Genomic DNA, 22,264 nt, shown 5'->3' on the forward strand with positions numbered 1-22,264 from the left:
AAATCTTTAGGGTCGAGATTTGAGGCACTAAATGGGGAGAGTGAGGCACAAGATGAGCAACAGAAAGATATTAATTTGGAAGATATACATACAAAAGATATGGAGATATTTTCATCTCAATATTTTTCCAAAAATAATGAGATTATTCCTATGGTAAATCTTGGGGAAAATTCTCAAAATAATGCTAAGGATATTAATTTCCAAGTGGGAGTGAATAAGGCAGGGGTTAATAATTCCTTGAATAAAAAAAAAGGCAATGTGAATGGAAAATCTAATTCACAAAAAATCGCTTACCAAAAAATAAATCCCTTGAAGCCTATTGAGAATGAAATTCCAATTCTAGTCACAAAAGAAACAAAAAGTAATAATATTTTTCCTAGAAAAGAGAACTTCTTTTTTGGAGTAGAGTAGCCTATAGAAGAGTCAAACAAAGAAGTCACCCAGGAGGATACTATAGTGATCGAAACAGAGGAAATAAAAAGCTTACAAGAGTATGGAGATTTACAGCAGGAGGTGATCTCACTCAAAATCCCACCGGAGAAAACTCTTTTTGTGGGGCAACCAATGGACAACCCCTTCTTGACCATAGCAGACCCCCTGACACATGTGGTGGAGGTCCGGATGGAAACTTGGGTGGAACCGATGCTAGAGCCACCATAACTGGTGGTCTATCTCCAAATTCCAGTTGACATTAATCGATTAATTCGATTAATGGAAGAAGCTTATTTGAGTAACCCCAATTTCTCAATTGATACAATGAATGCAAACCTTGCAAATCTAGCCTCTAATTCTCTGCCAATTTCTTGTATGGTTTGGAACGTACAAGGAGCAAGAAGTCGTGAATTTATTTTGGCTTTAAAAGAAATCATTAGGGTGCATAAACCTAATGTAGTGGCGCTTGTTGAAACTCACATGGGGGGTGCTCAAGCGGAAAGAATTGCGAATGTGATTGGGTATAATGGCCATATAAGGGTCGATGCTCAAGGTTTCAGTGGTGGCTGTAGACACCTAAAAATGTCTCCCCAAAACCAAACCCGATGATGAACAACCTTTCACTGCCATTATTGGTTGGGTTGAGTATGTAATCTTTAGAGTGCTTAAATCCATGTTCATTCCCAATACATTTCATAAAACAATCCAATTCCTAGCCCATTTCACCAAACCATAACTTATTTTCCTTTTTTTCGTGCCTTTAAACCCAAAATAATTCATTTCGTGTCCATAAAAATCATTCATTTCGTGTCCTTCTTATAAAACGTTTATACCAATTTATTTAGGTCTATAATATGGGTCCAATTATTAAATATTTGGATGGGGCTTTAAAATAACTTTCCAACGATATATTATAAGCCCAAATCCGTGTTATAACGAATAAGTTATGGCCAAAATACTAAACTGAATCCAAACCGAACCTAAGCCCACGTTACCTACGACCCAATGATCATGTGGAGGGTCCAAAGGATTTAATCTCATTCCTAATCCAATTAGGATTAATTAGAAGCTTCTATAAGTTTCTTAAATATTTTAATTATCCTTTTTGAAAAGATAAGATTAAAGCATTTGAAATTGAATAAAACTTTTCTTTTTAAAAGTCCTAATTCTATTCGAATTGAAAGACGTTCAAAGATTGTCAGATATTATTTTCGTGCTCCATAGTTTTTATCTAATTCTTATATGGTTGGATAGCTCTTGAAATTATCTTTCCAATGATATATTATAATATTAATTCCGAGTTATAACGAAAAAGATATGAGCGAAATACGAAACTCTATCCTAAACTGACACCATCCCACTATTTCGGCCATATCTTTTGTTCTACAGTATATTTTAATCTGATTCCGATTGGGTTAAAAATTTAGACTTCAAGAGCTTTCTAAGATATCTTATTTATCTTATTCCGATTTCTTGATCAAAAGATATGATAAAAACAAAAACCGTAAAAATTGCTGTCTATCGAGTTTTATTCCGATTTCATTCGGATCTTATCGTAATTCTTCGACCCCTCTTTTTTCCCTCTAAATAGAGCTCATATCACCCCTTTTTCAATCACCAACAAGCTTGATCACCAAATCATTCTCTCTTCCTCTCTTCTACACCAAAAATCGTTCTCTCTCCCTACACCAAAAATCATTCTCTCCTCTCTCTCTTGCTCTAGCCTAAACTCTAGCCACCCTATTCTCTTATAATACATCCTTTAAGCACTCCAAGGAGTCCATACAACACCCGAAGTTCTATAATTAAACCAAGGCGTGGAAGGTATAATTAACTGAGGGTTTGGACCAAATCAACTCAACTTTTTATTTAATTTAAATTTTATTTGATTTTTTTTATTGAAGTTACTAACAGTTTATTCATGATGTAGCAATTCAAGGAAATGCGGAAAGTGAGTAATTAATCACTTCGTTACTCTTATTATTATTCTTGTTGCTATTATCATGATTATTATTATTATTTGATTTTACTAACGCTATTATTGTTGAATTGTTTCTAATATTAATGTTGATTTCTATTATATTGATCACCATATTGCATGTTTAAAGGGAATATGTAATTGAAAATCACGCTTAATAAGATAATTTGGACAATCGGTTTAGGATCCTATTTAATCTTGTTATTTAATCAAGTGATCACAATATTATAGAATTATCTGTTGCATTAATATTCAACCTATTTAGCTTAATAATAGTTTGAAGCAAATTGAATTTTTGTTTTCATGCCTTTGAGATCGCGGGAATGCTTTTCACAATAAGAATCGAGTAGAGGCCAATACGGCGAATGTGACTCCATGACTCACTTCGTACCATCATCCCCGATCCTCTTTTCGTGGTTTCGAACCATATGGAGTTAGTAATCTCATGGATTATGAATGGGGTGTAACCTTCACGGGTCAATCGTTGTTGCCTTTCGTTGTCCCTTAATCGTGGTTGCCTTAAATGATCCGTGAACGGTTTACAAGTTCCTTAAAAACTTGTTGGCGGCTCCCTACTTTCCTTGTCCCTAATCGTTGTCCCTAATCGTATGTCAATTCCCACTTCCTATGAGTGCCAAGCATATTCATACATGCTTTAACGTAGGCGCACTTCAAACGACGCCTACAGTGGCATATGGGTGTATTGGCGGAGAGAGTTAGTCACAGTTGAACCAATCCCTAAGCATAATCAATTCATCACTATGGAAATTAAGAGGGTTGATGGTATACCATGGTATTTCACGGTGGTGTATGGTAGCCCGGATCCCACAAAGAGGCAGGAACTTTGGAGAGAATTAAAGGATCATGCTAATTCTAATAACCTCCCTTGGTTATTAGCAGGGGATTTTAATGATACCTGATATTAGTGGGAAAGAAGTTCCAGCTGTGCGGAGACTTCTCGAAGAGCTGCTCGTTTCAATGAGTGGGTGGAAGATGTGGGCTTGCTTGAGATTGAGTTCTCTGGTGCCTCTCATATGTGATCTAGAGGTACGATTGTACAAACTTGGCAGAGTGTGAGACTTGATCGTGCACTTTGTAACGGTGAATGGAGTTTGAGGTTTCCAAATGCTGATGTTAAGCACCTACCTGCGGTTCAATCAGATCATTGCCCTGTCTTGCCCTTAATGGCTTTGCTCCGATTTCAGAGATTAACCGGCCTTTCCGCTTCCAAGCTGCTTGGATGACTCACGACAATTTTTGCGATATTGTAGAGAGTAAGTGGGATAAGGAAGCTCCCTTGATGCCTCACTTACATAAATTAGCAGAAGAATTACAAGATTGGAACAAAACCACTTTTCACAATATTTTCAAGAAAAAACGCAACCTCTTAGCTCGAACAGCAGGTGTGTAGCGTGCCCTTGCCTTTCAAAAAGCGGGGGACTTGATTAAATTAGAATCGAAGTTGAGAAAGGAACTTGATGAGGTGCTTGCTCAAGAGGAGCTCTTATGGAACCAGAAATTGAGAGTCGAGTGGATAAGGATGGTGACCGTAATACTACCTTTTTTCACTTAAGCACCATTGCTCGTAGATGGCGTAACAAAATAGCAGCAATTAAGGATGGTCCGGAGGCTAAGTGGTTAATTGAGAAAGGGGAGGTTCAAAAAATGGGATAGTAGTACGTTATTAACAAAGTAAAATGGTGGAACTAAAACAAGTTATAATTAAGGAAGTTAAACAACAAAAAAAAATAAAAAAAAAATACAAAGGGGGAGCCGTGACTTACTGCAATTACCAATTACCATGCATGCATTACATGCATTTTTTTTGTTTCTTAGTGATTGTCATTTAATTATTATTTAATTATTGTTACTTAAACCGTGACTTTTACTCTTTGTTATCACATTTTCATGCACATTTCAATGCATCTTTGTTTTTTTGTCATTGTTTCTTAGACATTCCATGCACATTTTTAATTTTTTGTTATTATGTATTAAAAGGTGATGGAAAATATTAAAATAATAATAACAATCGGATACATGAAATCAATAGTGCTAAACTTTATCCAGGGTTAGAAAGTGATACGATTTTTAAATTGTACAGATTAAAGGGTCAATATTTGATACTCTCGACCAAGATATGTCAAACGGAATAATTGTTACATACGCCAGTGGTAATAACATTGATTTTATTTCATTTTTAAAAGATAACATTATTACTATTATTAGACTAAAAAATTACACGATTGGGATATGATAAAAATACGGATAAGATTTACTCCCTATAAAAGGGAGATTTCCATTATCCGTAATCACCATTCACCCCATTATCTACTAAAATTTACACCCCTTAGCTTTGCATCTTCGGTTTCCATGGCTCCCGACAACCAAAACTGTCAAGCTCCATCTCCACTCAACGAGCATTATCGAGTGTTAAATTTATATTTAGCTTTGATTATGGAGTTAGTGGTGCTACTAATGGCGTTAATGATATTCATAATCATGAATAAATGACGACTTGAAGTTTTTGGCACGGAGTGTACAAGGTTCGAGTTGTGCTTCAAATTAACCTCGTGTTTTATTCGTAAATTAGGAGTACAAATTGTAAGGGTTTTGTATACTCCAAAATTATAAATAAACACTACTTGAATTTGTCTCTTATGTCTAACTATTGCAGTTGATGTTAGAAAAATTAAATTTGTTATTATAATTATGAAATTACACAAAATATGTTAGTTAATTGAAAGTAAAAAAAGAAAGTATGGAAAATAGGGATCAAAATTTGGTGTCTACAAAAACAGGTACTATTAAACAACTATTGTTTTAATAATTAAATGTATTTCATCTTGTAGATTTACTAATATTTGATTTTTAATTTTGTGCAGCAAATCCGTGTGACATTAGTCATTGCAGGTATTTGAACCAGCTTTCGGGTCCGATGTTGCCGTACATCACGTCGTGGAAGGATGTCATTGGTGATGGGAACTGTGGTTTTTGTTGTGTGGCTGACTTCTTCTTTGGTGATCAGGCGCAGTGGTTTGACGCTCGGGAAACAATATCGAACGAGATCACCGGTCAACCTGAGTTGTACGAACGAATTTACGGGATTGGACGACTACAGATGAACATAGAGCGTATTCGATGGGATGGTGGGGCTGTTGGGGAGCGACATTGGATGGTAACAATTCAAGATTTATTTCCAATTGCTACTTGGTTCAACGCAAGGGTGATTTGTCTGGGTGTTGGCCTGGTACCAACTAGCTACTATCCATGCATCATAGTGTTACCGCTGAGGGCACGAAGTGGGGTTCGGACACCGAGTCAAGAGTTCGTGATTGCTATAATTGGTGGGTCACATTTCATCCGTCTTGACCTTACGCCTGAGCCACCCCTTCCGCCAATCACCGGTTGATGGTCTGAGCACCACGAGGCTAGTGTTGATGGATGGGATCAACAATATGAAGTTAGAAGGAACATGTGGGATGCATTAGTTAGGTAGTTTGTAATGTACTTTCACTAAGTTTGAACAGTTGTAGCTATATGTAATTATTAATGTAATTTTTAATGAACTTTCACTAAGTTAGTTAAGATCTTACATTACACGCAATAAAAAAAAAACAAAAAGTGTCCAGTTCATAAATTACATGTCGAATAAAAAAGAAATATAAAACAGTTCGAACAAGTAATAAAAAATGCAACCACTACTACTAATACAGAGTAAACTACAGCCCCATCTTTGACTTCCAATCAAATACAAGCTGCTCAGTCATTGTCCTAGTTTCGCGCAACATGTGAGGATACTCACCCAGTGCTCTTTGGTGAATCTCCATGGAACGACTCATCCACTGCAAATCAGACAACAACATAATATATACACAACAACTATTAAAAGTCTAATTAATAGTATAATAAACAGAAATAGTTACATAATCCGTGTTAGTTCTCTCAGGTAGATTACTTGTTACTCTTGAACCTAGAGATACACGAGGGTGAGAAAATATGTACAGCCACTGCATATAACCAGGCGCAACCGTAGAAGCTCCGGCACTAAGTTTGGTGAGGGCACCTAAAAGTACATTAAAAGATTCACCAGGGACAAACCTCCTCCACATCACAGATGTCATCTCAATGCCAAAGTCTACCCGGTACATAGTTAAATTAGTCGGCCTCTTGGCCTTCTCTGGCCTGATAATGCTACTAGGAATGCCTTGCACGAATCCAAGCTGTCGAACCACTCGATCAGGCAAGTACAACTCAATGATGTTACGGTACTGGATGTAGTCAATGAATAAAGTGGACGACACTTTTAGTGCAGGATCAACTTCGTACGGTATCCAATTAACCTCAAGGTGGTCAGCACATCAAGTCTAGTACGAAGGATAATAGGCGCTCCAACTTCTTGCTAGGATATCCCGCTCCAACATCCCAAGTAGACGCACTGGGGATATTAAGGCCCCTCGTCAAGGTACCCTATTGAGGCTGAAAGCACGGAAAGTACTCGTAAATCCACGCTTGCAGAAGCGTGAGACAACCAGCGATCTAATCAGCATCTTTCCGTGATGCCTGATATGTCTATTTTATATAGTGATTTACCCCCATCCCTTGGTCATAATTAGTAGCGTTTTTGGCTCTTTCGAGCCACTTTCATTACTAATTGGTGTTTTCTAGTGTTTTCGTAGTTTTGGTTGAGTTTTGTAGGAAATTGCACTTTTGGAGCATTTTCCCGTATTTTCGAGGAGCGACTACGAGCATTGGAGGAGCACGACCACTTGTTGAAGCCTAAGGCCGGTTAGAGTTATCAAACCGGTGATTAAGGGCTCGGTATTGGAAATTCCGAGGCATTTGGACCAAGTTTCAAAGACCCAAAGAGGAAATCCGATTGGGCCGAAGATTCGGGGCCCAATCGAAGTCCATTTGGTGCCCAAGTGTGCCCGCCCGGGGCCAGAAAGCCTCGCCCGAAGGCGCGCCCGGCCGGGCGGGGCGAGTCAAGAATAAGAGGCAGCAGCGCCCGGTGGCCGCGCCCGACCGGGCGCGAGAGGAGGTTTCGAGGAAAAAGGCGGGCCCGGCCGGACGGTGTGGCGCCCGACCGGGCGCGTGTCTTGGTCATAATTTTAAGCTCCGGTTTAATTTTTTTTAGCTTAGGATTTCTTGCTTAGTATAAATGTAATTTTATTAAGCAAGTTTAGGATCTTTTTCTTACATACTCTTACTATTATTCTCTCTCTACTTAGATTTTCTCTCTATAGACTTTTACTCTTGTTCTTAACTCCGTTTTGTAATTCCGTCGATTCGGTACGATTTCTACTTTATTAATTTCAGTATTTTTATTCCTTCAATTCCTTATGACTTGTTTAATTGCTTTGATTTGTTTAGTTTTAATTATGTCTGAGTAGTTTACTTTATAGGGTTTATTAGGGTTTATGGGGGATCTAATAAATAATATGAAGGGATAAATTATGATTGTTGATTGTTAATGCTTAATTAATTTCCTATTGATTGAATTAATGTTATGCAATTAGATTAGGCCTGGCTTAATTGTATGAGTTTGACAATATTGATTCGAGATTCGAGAGATGAGAATTAATGTTTAGGTCTAGTTTCAATAGGCAGATTAATTTATAAATGGTTAGGTCGAGATTTGAGAGATGAGATTTAATACCGGTAAATTAACTTTGTGATTGTAATACGTAGCGAAAGCCCTTTATGATCTGATTAATTGATGCATTGATGATTGATTATTATGTTTTACCCTGGATTATTGTTTATTAGTGAACCTATGACCTAGGCCTTTTAATATTTGTTTTCTCCCTACTTTATTTTCCCTACTCATATTCATCGTAGTATAGTCTTTAATTACAACAACATTGGTTACCCTGATAATCTAGATTATAATAATTACTAAGGAGTAGAAAGACTTGTTTCCCCGTGAATTCGACCCTACTTCCCTATCTGCATTAGTTAGAGGACTTAGGTAATTCTTTTGATTAGGGGATACGACTTTACCCTGTCAATGCCGTACCTAATTGCCAATACAAGTAAGCTAGTGTAGCTGCGCCCCAAGAGTACTCGTTAATAGGGACATCTCCAAGACATAGCTCGTGGAGGAAGGAAGGATGCGTACGGTTACCACTCTTGTCTTTAAACAGTGAACCTCCAAGCACTAACCACAAGTACGCAGTATAATGTACACTAAACTGCCTCTGAGCCTCCAACGTCGAGTCAATAATCTTATCAGTTAAGACCCCACTACCCTGCCAAATCGTCTTTGTGCTGCAAATCTCACTCAAATCATCTGGAGTCATTTCCATGCCTTCCATGGAAACTGAGCACGCGTTCTATAAGACGTCCGTGCTAGGTGTAGTGGTGACCATCTTACCATGGACACGTAGCCCAAGAATGCTGCACACATCGTGCAACATGATCGTGATCTCCCCAAATGACATATGAAATGTGTTTGTATCTGGTTGTCATTTCTCAACAAAAGCAGAAATCAACGGCCAATTAAGTTTTTTAAACATAAGCCCGGGTAAGTGAGATAACCAACTGGCATCAATCAACTTGAGGTTCTCCACTGATTGACAACCTTGCCACTTAACTAACTCAGAACACAACTTTGACCTACTCAAACACCGCAGAACACTTCGATCCTGCCCGACTCATATATATCGTGCCACGTGACCAGCAAAACTAGGGATAACAGCCCCATCCTCTGGACCACCTGGCATCGGCTCCTACACTAATTATGTCTCTGTCGAGCTGGTAGTAGGCTGACTCAATTGACTACCAACAAATCTCCCATGCTGACCCCTATATACCATATGATAATCCCGAGGGTCCGGTTCTTCATCACGGTCACCAGCATAACTAGCTGAGTCTTCGTCCTCCTCGTCAGATGTAGGTAGTCCACCTGGCGAATACATGGGCCGACTACTTCCTAACTGTTGGTCTCCCGACCAACCACTAGTAGACCCATATTGCTGCTCGTGCTGAATCGGTGACTCGGTCATTACCGAACGAGATGACTGTCTCCTAACAAACGCATTCAAACGTCGTGATATTGCATGATGAGCACCAAAACCCTCGATCTACATTAAATAAGTACAACATCAAATATCAGTAGTAATTACAAAAAAATACTACTTGCTTAAAGTTGGACTACAAAAAATAATATTAAAATAAATTAATTTCATACCAACACCTTTAACAAAAATAATAATAATAATAACAACAACAATAATCATACTCAGAAAAATAATCATACCAAGCACAAATTGTAAAATATACTAATAACATAATAATCACAATAACAACAACAATAATCATAATCACAAAAATCATACTAACAATAACATACTACTACTACTACTACTAATAATAATAATAACAACAATAATAAAAATAATCATAATAAAAATCATCGAAATAACAACAACAACAACAACAACAACAACAATAATAAATAATAAATAATAATAATAATAATAATAATAATAATTATTCACGAAAAAAAAATTAAAAAATCAGAAATTGGGACTTCCGCCCAAAATTTTCGGAAGAACCTTGGAGGATCCGCTTGGAATTTCCAGATCCTCCTTGGGTTTTCCGGAAATTTCAGGCGGATAAGGCGGATCCTTTAAGGTCCTTTCATAAATTCTTAGCGGAAGTCCCACTTCTGTTTTTTTATTTTTTATTTTTTTTTATTTGAGGGTTACCTGTTCGTCGCTGCCGCTAACACCGCCGCCGCTGTAGGTCACCCTAATTTGCCTCAGTTCAGCCATCCTTTTGCCTCGTTCTTCAAGTGGTGGTTGTTGGTGGTGGTTGTTTTGTTTTGATTTTTGTTTTTTTTTTTTTTAATTTTTTTTTCAGATTTTAATTTTCTAAATTTTTAGAGAGATAAAATGACAGTGAATGAGGTTAGAGAGTGAAATATGTGAGTCGTTGAGTGGAAATCCCGTATTTATATGATAGGGGTAAAAAAGGAAATTCCTTATAAAAATGCGAGCGATAATATGTAAAATGGGAGCGACGTTTAACAACCCTTTTTTTTTTGTTTTGAATCAAAAGAGGCAAGAAAGCAAAAGAAAAAAAAAGCTAAACTAAAAACATTAAAAACAACCTACGGAGGGACTAAACGTGGTATAGCCATGCCCTTAGAATTCTCCTCTAAGGACTTGTTCTCTTCACATGAAATAAGAAGATTTAATCTGATTTTCATAAGATCTGATCTGAATTTTTTATTACCTTATCTGATTTAATAATTTGATTAAACTTTGACAACATTTTAATAATAATCTATAAAGAAAAACATCATCAAAATGGATCTTGTTAGATTCGTCTCATTCTGAACATTTGAAATATGTAATTTTCATAATTTTTGTTGATAGTTTTGATCTTGAATGTTTCTGATCTAGTCCGCTCATATCTTAATTTACTAAACAATACTCCCTCCATTTTTAAATACTTGCTCCACTTTCCATTTTCGGCCGTTTTTAAATACTTGCTCCATTTCCTTTTTTTGGAAAGCTTTAACAATATTTAATTCATTTCTCACACCTAGTGGACCCAACATAATATTCTCTTTCCTCTTATTCTTCCACTACTTTTGCTTTTTAAAATTTTTTATTCTCTCAACTACCCCACTACCTTTATATTTTATTGCTTTCTTCAATTTCTCCTAAAACTCCGCGCATGAAGAAATAGAGCAAGTATTTTAAAAACGGATTGAGTAAGTAATAAGTACTCCCTCCGTTTTTAAAATACTTGCTCCATTTTCCTTTTTCGGCCGTTTTTAAATACTTTCTCCATTTCCTTATTTGGAAAGCTTTTACAATCTTTAATTCCTTTCTCTCACCTAGTGGACCCAACATAAACTCTCTCTCCTCTAATTCTCTCCACTACTTTTGTTTTTTTACATTTTTTTTATTCTTCCACCAATCCCACTATCTCCATATTTTTATAACTTTCTCCAATTTCTCGCAAAACTCCACGCATAGAGAAATTGAAAAAGTATTTAAAAAGGGAAGAAGTACATTATTCAAGTTAGAAGCGAACATATCCTACAATAGTAATGTTAGTTACTAGTCATGACCCGGAATATAGCCCTCGCCAAAAACTAGTTAGGCAATTGAACACCCCCAATTCCCATCTAGAAATAACCGGCACCTTCTCATTCAAAAAACACAAAACCAAACAAACCTGCGTTTTCTCCCATACACTCGCACTCTCCTTACTCTCTGCAAAACCTAGTTCCCTCATTTTCTCTCTCCTCCCCAACAATGGCGGCGATGATGCAGCCCCAGATCATACTCCTCAAAGAAGGCACTGACACTTCGCAAGGCAAAGCGCAGCTAATTAGCAACATCAACGCTTGCACTGGTATCGCCGATGTTGTTCGCACTACTCTAGGTCCTCGTGGTATGGACAAACTCATCCATGACGATAAAGGTAATACCACCATTTCTAATGATGGTGCTACTATTATGAAGCTTCTTGATATTATTCATCCTGCTGCTAAGATCCTTGTCGATATCGCCCGTTCTCAAGATTCTGAGGTACCCCTTTTCGTTTCACTAATTTTTCTAAGTTTTTTTGTCAAGTTATGGAGATATTATTTGTTGAAATGTGTTGCATTTTTGCTAATTTGTGTTAATTTAGCTAGATTTAGTGATTAGATTGATTGTTTAATTAATTGAAGTGGATGAATGAAGTATGTTAACAGATTACTGATTTAATTCTGATGAAGTGTTGCTTTTTAATTTAATAAAAGTGATGCTGGGGTTGGTGTTTTGATTATTCTAGAACTAGGGTTTATTTGGGTTATAATTGTTAATATTAGGGTTTGGTTCGGGGTTGGTGTTTTGATTGCTCTAGGCATTTTCTTTTCATTTTTCGACGTTTTTATGATACACCCTTGTTTAAAATACTTTGCATTTATACTAGTACAAGTTGAATTGAGCTGGAGTTAGAATTGTATAAGTTTTGGAAGTAGATGGAATGAAATTTACAAACTTTTCATTGATTCAAGTTTGATGATTAGTATATAATTTTGGAAGTAGGTTGGGATTTCATTTTTTTAAAATAATGGTTTTTGTTTGAAACTTTTTCATCAATTTTCTCATGGTGTTATTTATTTGAAGTGAGCATTGTTTGATTTATTCAACCCTACCTGACTAAGTTTAAGTGGAATTCATTTTAATTATCTAGTTTGCTTTAAAACATCTTTTTCATTTTTGGTATATACAATTACATAATAACCTGGATTGTTTGTTATATTGATAAATCAATCAAATGGTTGGATTATTCTCTGGTTATGTGAATTTGGATGATTTATTTACATATATTAATTAATAAACATGTTATTTTTAGGTTGGCGATGGTACTACAACAGTTGTATTACTAGCTGGTGAATTTTTGAAGGAGGCAAAGCCTTTTGTTGAAGATGGAGTCCATCCACAGAATTTGATTCGAAGTTATCGAATTGCTTCCCAATTGGTATTGCATCGTGATTTGGCATTATTGTTGTAGTTTAATCTTCTTGTTGTTACATGATGAGTCTAATACTTAAATTAATATTCTCTGGAAATTTAATATATTTGCAGGCTATTGAGAAGGTTAAAGATTTGGCTGTTAGTATTGAAGGAAAGAGTTTAGAAGAAAAGAAAGGCTTATTAGCGAAGTGTGCAGCAACAACACTTAGCTCAAAGCTTATTGGCGGAGAAAAAGATTTCTTTGCAAACATGGTTGTTGATGCGGTTCTTGCTGTTGGAGTTGATGACAGGTTGAGCATGATTGGAATTAAAAAGGTAATTATTTGATTATTTTTTCTGTCTGTAAAAAACTCCAGGAGAGTGTATAATTTTAGGTTTGGGTTTTGGAGGGCTGTGTTGATAAGTTTGAAAAATGACCTTATTTAACCTATATTGCTGTTTGGTTGTCTACTTTTTGTGTTGGATGTTTTCTTTATTTTTCTTTTCTGTTATCAATGAATTTCTTAAGTTTTTATGCAAACTAGCCAGGTCGTTTTTTGGTTATGGTCATTCGTTACTTACAATTATTATTGTGAACTGTAGATTCAAACTAGAAATTTCTAGTGTGCTTGTGATGTGGTCTTATGTCAGTTGGAGCTATCGTGGAGGCAAATTCTCTGTTTTGGGTCAGCAGTTGCAAGTAGGAATATGATTTATGGTGAAGTGAAATAGTGCATCCAGCATCTCTGTAGCTCTATAGTGGATGTTGTATTCTTAAATGTTTTGGTCTATGGGGTTTCATAAAGCGTTATTTAATTATGCAAATGTGGACTACTTCTCAATTTAGATCTTGTTGATTTGAAGTCTGTTCCAGATTAAACAACTGTTACTCTAGACCCACTGACCCACAAAGATATTATTGAGTAAATGCAATAGTATGAATGCTAGCAACTGCTTCATTCTGTAGGAGTGCCCACTTGACTATCTTGCAAAACCTGAATATTTTTATTAGCTCCTTTCACGAGTTTTATTGCCTAAGGAAGACATTTGAAGTGCACAAGTAATTGCTGCTATTACCTTACCGTACCCCTCTTTACATTCAGATTAATACAACGCCAGGGAATCAAATCAATCTGTGGTCTGGATGGAAGATTAAATAAAACTGAGTTTTGAAACCATGCTGAAGGAACTTAGTGAAATGACCTTGAATTTTGAAAGAAGGGGCGCCAATGACAGGCTGCCCTTCAGAAAAATGTGACCAGCTTCTGGACTTCTGTTAGAAGTTACACTTCCCCTCACCTTATTTCTTAAGGAACCACTCACAAATTTCAGCAATCACTTGCTCCTATACTGCTTAATGATCTTATATTCTTTTTTCTTACATATATCACACACAAATACATGTGTGAACATGTACACATATTTGACCCTTTTTATATGCTCAAATGAGTTGTTGTTAACATTTTCTGGGTGCCTTGATGGTGGATGGGGCTAATATGGCTGGGTTTTCATGTAGGTACCTGGAGGCAATATGCGAGATTCATTTCTTGTCAACGGTGTAGCATTTAAGAAGACGTTTTCTTATGCTGGTTTTGAACAACAGCCTAAGAAGTTTGTTTCACCTAAGATACTTCTGTTGAACATTGAGTTGGAACTGAAATCTGAGAAAGAAAATGCAGAGATAAGGTAGATGTGGTTGATAAATTTATGTTGATATATTGTATTGATTTGCTTTTCTTCATACTCACTCCTCTCTACTGCAGGCTTTCAGATCCATCCCAATATCAGTCAATTGTTGATGCAGAATGGAATATTATCTATGACAAATTAGACAAATGTGTGCAGACTGGTGCTAAAATTGTTCTTTCACGGTTGGCAATTGGAGACCTAGCAACACAGGTATTGACTTTTGGGGACTCTTTTTGATGTTTTTATTTATCTTTTTCTTGTAATGTGTTTACCTGATAACCTGGTTTAATAAGACCAAATTGAGCAATACTCTTTCAAGTTTTGATAGACAAGTTTTGAATCCCTTTTTCGTTGCAATCCATTGGAACCTGTCATGTCTGGGTTTCATCTATGTGACCTATGTGACAAGTGAATACAATATATGTCATGTTAGAACTGTGGAAGATGCCTTAAGAGGCAAAGAATTTTAAAAAGGGCCGAACTAGGGAGGAGGGATGCCAATGAATATTTAAGATGGATATTGGTTTTAAATTTTATATTGCTTAAGGTTAATTATGCTTGAGAATGTGGGATTGTGAAGATATTGTAAGTTTCATCGTTAGTTTAGTGTAGCTATATGTTATTATCAATATTTTATAAGGTGATTGGTGACAAAATAAATTTAGGCGCAAATAATATTGTATAGCTATTAAATTACTCATAATAGGGTTAAGTTGTAACTGGTCAAGAGAACTCAATATTGCATTTACTTGGTGGTGAAGATGAAATACTTGGAGGTACAATCATACTAGAAAAGATAGCATAACAATGGAACAATAAGAGATAACTTGGGAGGTGACATGTATTTGTAATCAGTTAGACGGAGTAGGCATTTTGATGTTAAGAAGAGGTAGACCTAAGAATAATCAATGATGATGTGGTAGGACTTACCCTACTTAGAGCTTATAGAAGGCATGACTTTTTGTAAAGAAAGAGTGGCATGATCACAAGAGGTGAATGTTGTGTATCATCTCCCATCCTTTCCTTCTCCCTCTTTTTCTTATGTTGTGATAGGGATTACTTTGTACATTTACATATTCTATTTTATTTTAACTCACCGATATTTAAATTAATACATTTGTATTTTTGCTATTGCTGTTTGTATTGTCACTTCCTAGCATTCTTAAGTAGTCTATTTTTTCATCACTTGGTTATCATTGTTAGCTACTTTCTAAGTTGTAGTCAATTAAACTTGTTTATAAATTTGTAACGTACATTTTTTTTTGTCTATAATTAATGTTTTTATGTGGGTGATTTGTTGATTGGATATATCCTCTAAAATAGCCTTTTACTAGCAAGGGTTGGATTGCATACATCTGAACCTATGTATAAACTATTTTCATGAATTTAGTTTGGATCATTGCATTCCTTTAGTTTATAATGTGTCTAGTGTCACTTGGTACGTCTTTCTTTCATAGATTTGTTGCTATGTAGTACGTTTTCCAATGGATTGAATACATAAAAAGTTCTCTCCCCTTGCTCATCTGTTTATTATTATAATTTCGACATTGTAATAATTTCTTGGTGATTTTTTTAAAATTTGCCATCTCTCTTTATTGTGGAGCGGAGCATCTCTCATTTTATTTCTGGGTTCCAAGCACATTGTAACTATTTTTATGGATTTGGCAATAGGGTACGTGCTAAATTTGCTTTTGCCATTTTCTTATTATTTATATTTAGAAACATTTTCTGATAGATTTAAATTGAGTAAAGCACAAAGTTGGGTACTAAACTTTGGCATTTGTTGCAGATTGAGTATTCAACTATGTGATGTTGCAATTTAGGTACTAAACTTTGTACCGATCATTGTTGACCAGTTGTAGCCAGTTAACCAAAGCATTTAAGACATAGGCTGAAACGATTATACTAAGTTGCTAAGTTTTGTCACTAATTATATAAGGGAAGACAGTGGTCATGTAGGAAAGAAAATTGAAACAAGTGACATGATTCCTCCCAACTGTTATAGAATGATCCCCTCGTACATCGCTTGCATCTACTGCAGTTGACAACCGTTGTTAATGGCTATTTCTAACCTTATTGTTAATTGGCATTTTTTTAGTAGTAATAGGGACTGCAGGAGAAGATAGTGCAAATCTGTTACATGTATCAAGTATAAATAATGCTATTTAGCACACTTAGCAGTAAGCAGTAAGTGCATCATAGACATCCTAAAATCACTATATAGGGCCTGTTCTCTTTAGCTTAATTTCAGTTCTGTTTAGCTCAGCTTAGTTCAGTTCAATTCCTAATTTCCTTTTCTCACATACAATTCAGTTCAACTTAGTTCAGTAAATCACAACAGGCCCATAGTAGCAGCTAAATTTGGCCAGAATTGAAATGTAGCATTGTCAGATGGATTGGTAAACAAAACGAAAGCTGGTACTCTAATATGGTGTTGAAAAAAATGTTGACAACCATTCTTACAGCAAGAGTTACACTATGTTTGGATAGAGAGGAATGGATGGAAAGGAAGAGATGAGAAAAGAAAGGATGCACCATCCTTTGTTTGGATACCTTATGCAAGGAGGGATGGGGAGGGAATTGGGAGGATTCATTTTCCTTCCCCTTTTAAAACCAAATCCCTCCATTGTTGGAGAGATTTGGTAGGAAAATTAAAGGCCACCTTCTCCCTCCCCTCACCTCCCTTTTCCTCCCCTTCCCTTTCCCTTCACTATTGTTATCCAAACATAGTGTTAAGCAGGCATTTTCCTTGTTAAAGTACCTGTTGCTCCTTTGCAGAGGAAGCGGATAATTTACCTTTTTTAAAAAAAATAAAATAAACTGTAGTAACCTTGCTGGAAAGTTAATAAACTCAGGCAGGTTCAATACAAAGTTTAGTACCTAGTTTGCGACAACTGAAAGTTTAGTACCCAATTTGCAACAAATGCCAAAGTTTAGTACCCAATTTGTGCTTTATTCGATCTAAAATGTAGATTGATTACCAGGGGGGAAATAAAATTTAATTGTATTTGTACTATATTGGATCTATATCTTACTACTTTGCTGTTGCCATTTTCTGCATCCATTTCATATTTTGTCTGTGTCCTAGTTGGTATGTATTCATTTTGAGTGATGTTGTAGTTGAATGCTTTACAGTTTGATTTTAATATTAGCTCACAGCCATGCTGAATTCTCCTTATATGTAGTATTTTGCGGATAGAGATATATTCTGTGCTGGCCGTGTTGCTGAGGAAGATCTACAACGTGTTGCTGCTGCAACTGGTGGAACTGTCCAAACATCAGTCAACAATATAATTGATGAGGTGTGATTAGTTTGTTTGCTTCCATTAGCATATAAAAGAGATTTAAAATTGTTTGTATACTGAGTAACCTTGGACTTTGAAAAGGTTCTTGGAACATGTGAGATATTTGAGGAGAAGCAAGTTGGAAATGAGAGGTTCAATATTTTCAGTGGATGTCCTTCTGGTCATACAGCCACCATTGTTCTTCGTGGTGGAGCTGATCAGGTGAGTGGTGGACTGCCTAGTATGCTGTTTAATTTTGCTATGTTCTCTTATTTGTGTTGATATTAATTGCTTGTGCCACTTCAGTTCATTGAAGAAGCTGAGCGCAGCCTGCACGATGCTATTATGATAGTTAGAAGAGCTGTTAAGAACTCTACAGTGGTTGCTGGTGGTGGGGCCATAGATGTATGTAATATTACAAGAGAGTTAATTCTGTTGTAGTCTAGTATCATTTTCTGTGCTGACTTGGGATTTAATATTTCTAGATGGAAATAAGCCGACACCTAAGGCAGCATGCCAGGACTATAGCAGGAAAATCTCAGCTTTTCATAAACTCTTATGCCAAAGCTTTGGAGGTTTGTCCTGATCTTGCTTCTGTTCTAATCGCTTTGAAAAGCTTCTTTCCTATATAGATGGTGTTTTTTTTTTTTTTTTTTTTTTTTTTTTTTTTTTTTTTTCCTTCATGGAGGCATGACCTGCATTGGAGACTTTGCAGCTCCATTCGTTTCTTGCTTCTCATTATTGCATTATTGTGTTGCTAACTTGCTATAGATATTAGTTCTGGATGTGCCATAAATTTTTCCTCTTCTTTTTCTATACTTCCTTGAATTATTGCAACAATTGCCTTTTGTAGAAATTTCTCATCTATTGCAAAAATTCTCTTCTGGGAGACATTTTACATTTGAATTTATTACTTTGCCCTATTCTATTAGCTTTTCTCTCATCTCCTTTCTTATAATCACATGGGTAAAGCTGGATCACCCTACCCCTTTTTAGTTATTCCTTAATCTTTGTGCTAACCCAGTTGTTTCAAACATGAAGGACAGAGGAAGTATATTCGTAAAAGATGTTGCAAACTTTTACCATCTTCCTTTACCTTTTTTTTAAAAAGATTTTATTTTCTTAAATCTGGTTGCTTATATTTTAGAATACTTCTCCCTTTACATGCATTTTCTCCTTATATCAGGTAATTCCAAGACAACTTTGTGACAATGCTGGATTTGATGCGACAGATGTGCTGAACAAATTGAGACAGAAGCATGCACTTCCCTCTGGTACTGTTGCTTCTATATCTATGTTTGACGGTTTGACCCTATAATATCTCAAAAAGATTAAGTCTGCTAAATTGTTGAATAGTAGCTTAATCTATACTGTTTATTTGTAGGGGAGGGTGCTAATTATGGGGTGGACATCAACACTGGAGGCATAGCTGATTCCTTTGCCAATTTTGTTTGGGAGCCAGCAGTTGTTAAAGTATGTATTGTTTCTGTTTGTGCTTGACAAAGCAAATTGTTTTTCTTTTTATTGTGCTAACATTATGCTGTTCCAGATTAATGCAATTAATGCGGCTACAGAGGCAGCATGTCTCGTCTTGAGTGTTGATGAGACAGTGAAGAATCCCAAGGTACAAAATCATGATATTGGTGCCGCTACTGGTTTGCTGTTTAATATTTTGATGATTGATTATTCATTGTATTAATTATTATTATTATCATGTCTTGTTGATATTTCGAGCACTTAATTATGTTTTATCCTTGAGTAGTAGCACAAATCCACTTCAATCTACACATGCACTGTTCTCACTTGGGGAAAATGACTGGTTCTTTGTCCTATCTAGCTACAGCTCTTGCCCAGCTGCTTCGTACGTTAGTGTAGTGCCAGGCTTTGATGTTGACGTCCCCACATCAAGGGGCCTTGTCAATTTTAGGAGGGAAGGTGTTTAACTTTTGAGGATCCAGATTATTGTGGGACAGTATTAAGTGATTTTCTTTTTCTTCGTGTAATGCAGTCAGAGAGTGCTCAAGGTGATGCTGCTGCTATGGGAGGTAGAGGACGAGGTGCAGGTGGATTCGGCGGTCGTGGACGAGGAATGAGAAGGCGATGAGCTTAATCCTGGGGATTGCAATCACGTAGGAGTTAGCTGAAGTTTTGATGTGATGCCATCCTGTCCGTACCATGTGAAGTCATTTGAGGAAGGGCAATGTTCAAGCATATCCAGTTGAGAGGAAGACAATTGCATATATGCTAAACCAATTGTGCTCTAGACTGTTGGGTTTGTTCGAATCAAAATTGTGCTTCCCTGTGTGTGTTGTGCTTATTTGTGGCGCAATTAAATTCTAGTAGTACTGCTTGATTGAATATAATGTTGAGGGGATTAGGGAAGGTTTGAAAATTTTGTTTGTGTAGGGATCAGCTGGTTTGTTATTATCGGAATGCTCTGTTTTTTTTGGGCAATGCTTTATGTATTCGCAACATACTTTTTATACATTTATTTTAGGCACCTTTGCCAAGCCAATGTCCTCAAGTATGAATAATTATTATGGGATAAAAGAAAATATCAAAATAATAAAATATATATAATATATTCTGTCCAAAAAAATTAAATATAATACCTTTATTTGAAACAAAAATAAATATAATACCTAAAAGTATATAAAGGAATAAACTAACATGAGCATACTACTAGTAATACTCACTCTGCTTTTTTTTTTTTTTTTGAAGGAAACACTCGCTTTATTTTTCACTTCTTGTTATTTTTAAATACTTGTTTCATTTTCTTATTTGAAAAACTTTTACAATATTTAGTTTAACTAGTGGATTCAATATAAATCATACGTATTATTTTATTAATTTCATATTCTCTTTTCTTTAATTCTTTTAATTACTTTTGCTTTGTATAATTTTTAATCTTTTCACCTACTCTACTACTTTCTTATTTTATTAATTTCTCTAATTTATATTAAATCTCTGTGTATGGAGAACTGGATTAAGTATTTAAAAACAGAGAGTAATTTTTATTATTGAAATCCAAAGAACAATTTTTATCTACATATATTAAGGAACAAACTTTATAATGTGAAGAACATACAATCCATACCCAAAGAAAATAATTGTAGACACCTAAGAATGTCTTCCCAAAACCAAACCCGATGATGAACAACATTCCACCGCCATTATTTGTTGGGTTGAGTATCTAATCTTTGGAGTGTTTAATCCATTTTTCCATTCAATACATTTCATAAACCAACTCAATTTTAAGGCCATTTCCCCAAATCATTACATATTTTCCTCTCTCCGTGTCCACATCAAAAACCGAGAGAAACTAAATATGTGGCCCTATAATTTTGATCCAATCATTATTTGGTTGGATAGGCCTTTCAATGAGCTTTCCAACAGTATATTATAATTCCGATTTAAATCGAATAAGATATGAGCCAAACACTAAACTCGACCCAAAAAACGATACCCTTTCACTCAAACGACCATATCTTAAAATCTAAAAATTATTTTGACCAGATTCCAATTAAATTGGAAAGTAAACTTGATAAGTTTTCCAACGATATATTATATGCATTATTCTGAGTCACGAATCAAAAGTTATCATTGTTTTAAACGCGTAAAAAATTGGAATTGCCGCACAGCAGCTAAAATGCCGTGTCGCGGCAAAAGCTGACGTGGCACGACACTTGTTGTCGTGACATGGTAATTTTCATCGTGTCACGGTGATTTTTCCATGTATTTTCCGCGTTTTCTCACCCGCTTATAAACCTGGACACATTTCTGGAAAACTGTACACCGTGTCACGGCAGACACTGACCGTGTCACGGAAGACACTGACCGTGTCACGACGCTCAAATTAGGGTTTATCTATAGCTCTAAGGTTTTGTGCATTCCCATATTCATTTCCCCTATAAATACCCCCTCCTTTCTGGAGTTTGGGGCATCAAATCATTCTCTCTTCCTCTCTTCTACACCAAAAATCATTCTCTCTCTCTTTACACCAAAAATCATTCTCTTCTCCCTCTTTAGCCTAAACACTATACATCCCTTAAGCACTCCAAGGAGTCTGTACTTGACCTGAGCTTGTATACTTAAACCAAGGCATGAAAGGTAGAATTAAGTGAGGGTTTGGACCAAATCAACTCTACTTTTTATTTAATTTAATTTCAATTTGATTTATTATTTATTGAAGTTACTAACAATTTATTCATGATGTAACAATTCAAGGAAACGCGGAAAGTGAGTAATTAATCACATAATTACTCTTATTTTTATTCTTGTTGCTAGTATCATGATTAGGTTTATTATGATTTGATTTGACTAACGATTTATTGCTTCCAATATTAATGTTGATTTTATTATATTTATTGATCACCATATTACAATTTTAAAGGGAACATGTAATTGAGAATCACGCC

At 35.8% G+C, this 22,264-nt stretch overlaps 1 protein-coding gene across 1 annotated transcript; it reads left to right on the top strand.

Moving 5' to 3' along the window:
- Nucleotides 1–11,525: 11,525 nt before the first annotated feature.
- On the top strand, nt 11,526–20,361 carry LOC110694093 (T-complex protein 1 subunit eta). The gene is made up of 13 exons (XM_021871252.1): nt 11,526–11,958; nt 12,773–12,898; nt 13,006–13,209; nt 14,390–14,559; nt 14,637–14,772; nt 17,748–17,864; nt 17,949–18,068; nt 18,153–18,251; nt 18,332–18,421; nt 19,033–19,120; nt 19,231–19,319; nt 19,396–19,470; nt 19,855–20,361. Exons 1-13 carry the CDS (start codon nt 11,683–11,685, stop codon nt 19,948–19,950), a joined length of 1,686 nt encoding a protein of 561 aa, XP_021726944.1. The 5' UTR covers nt 11,526–11,682; the 3' UTR covers nt 19,951–20,361.
- Nucleotides 20,362–22,264: the final 1,903 nt, after the last annotated feature.

This window comes from Chenopodium quinoa, unplaced genomic scaffold, assembly GCF_001683475.1.
Source record: "Chenopodium quinoa cultivar QQ74 unplaced genomic scaffold, ASM168347v1, whole genome shotgun sequence".
In the NCBI taxonomy this organism is placed as follows: domain Eukaryota; kingdom Viridiplantae; phylum Streptophyta; class Magnoliopsida; order Caryophyllales; family Amaranthaceae; genus Chenopodium; species Chenopodium quinoa.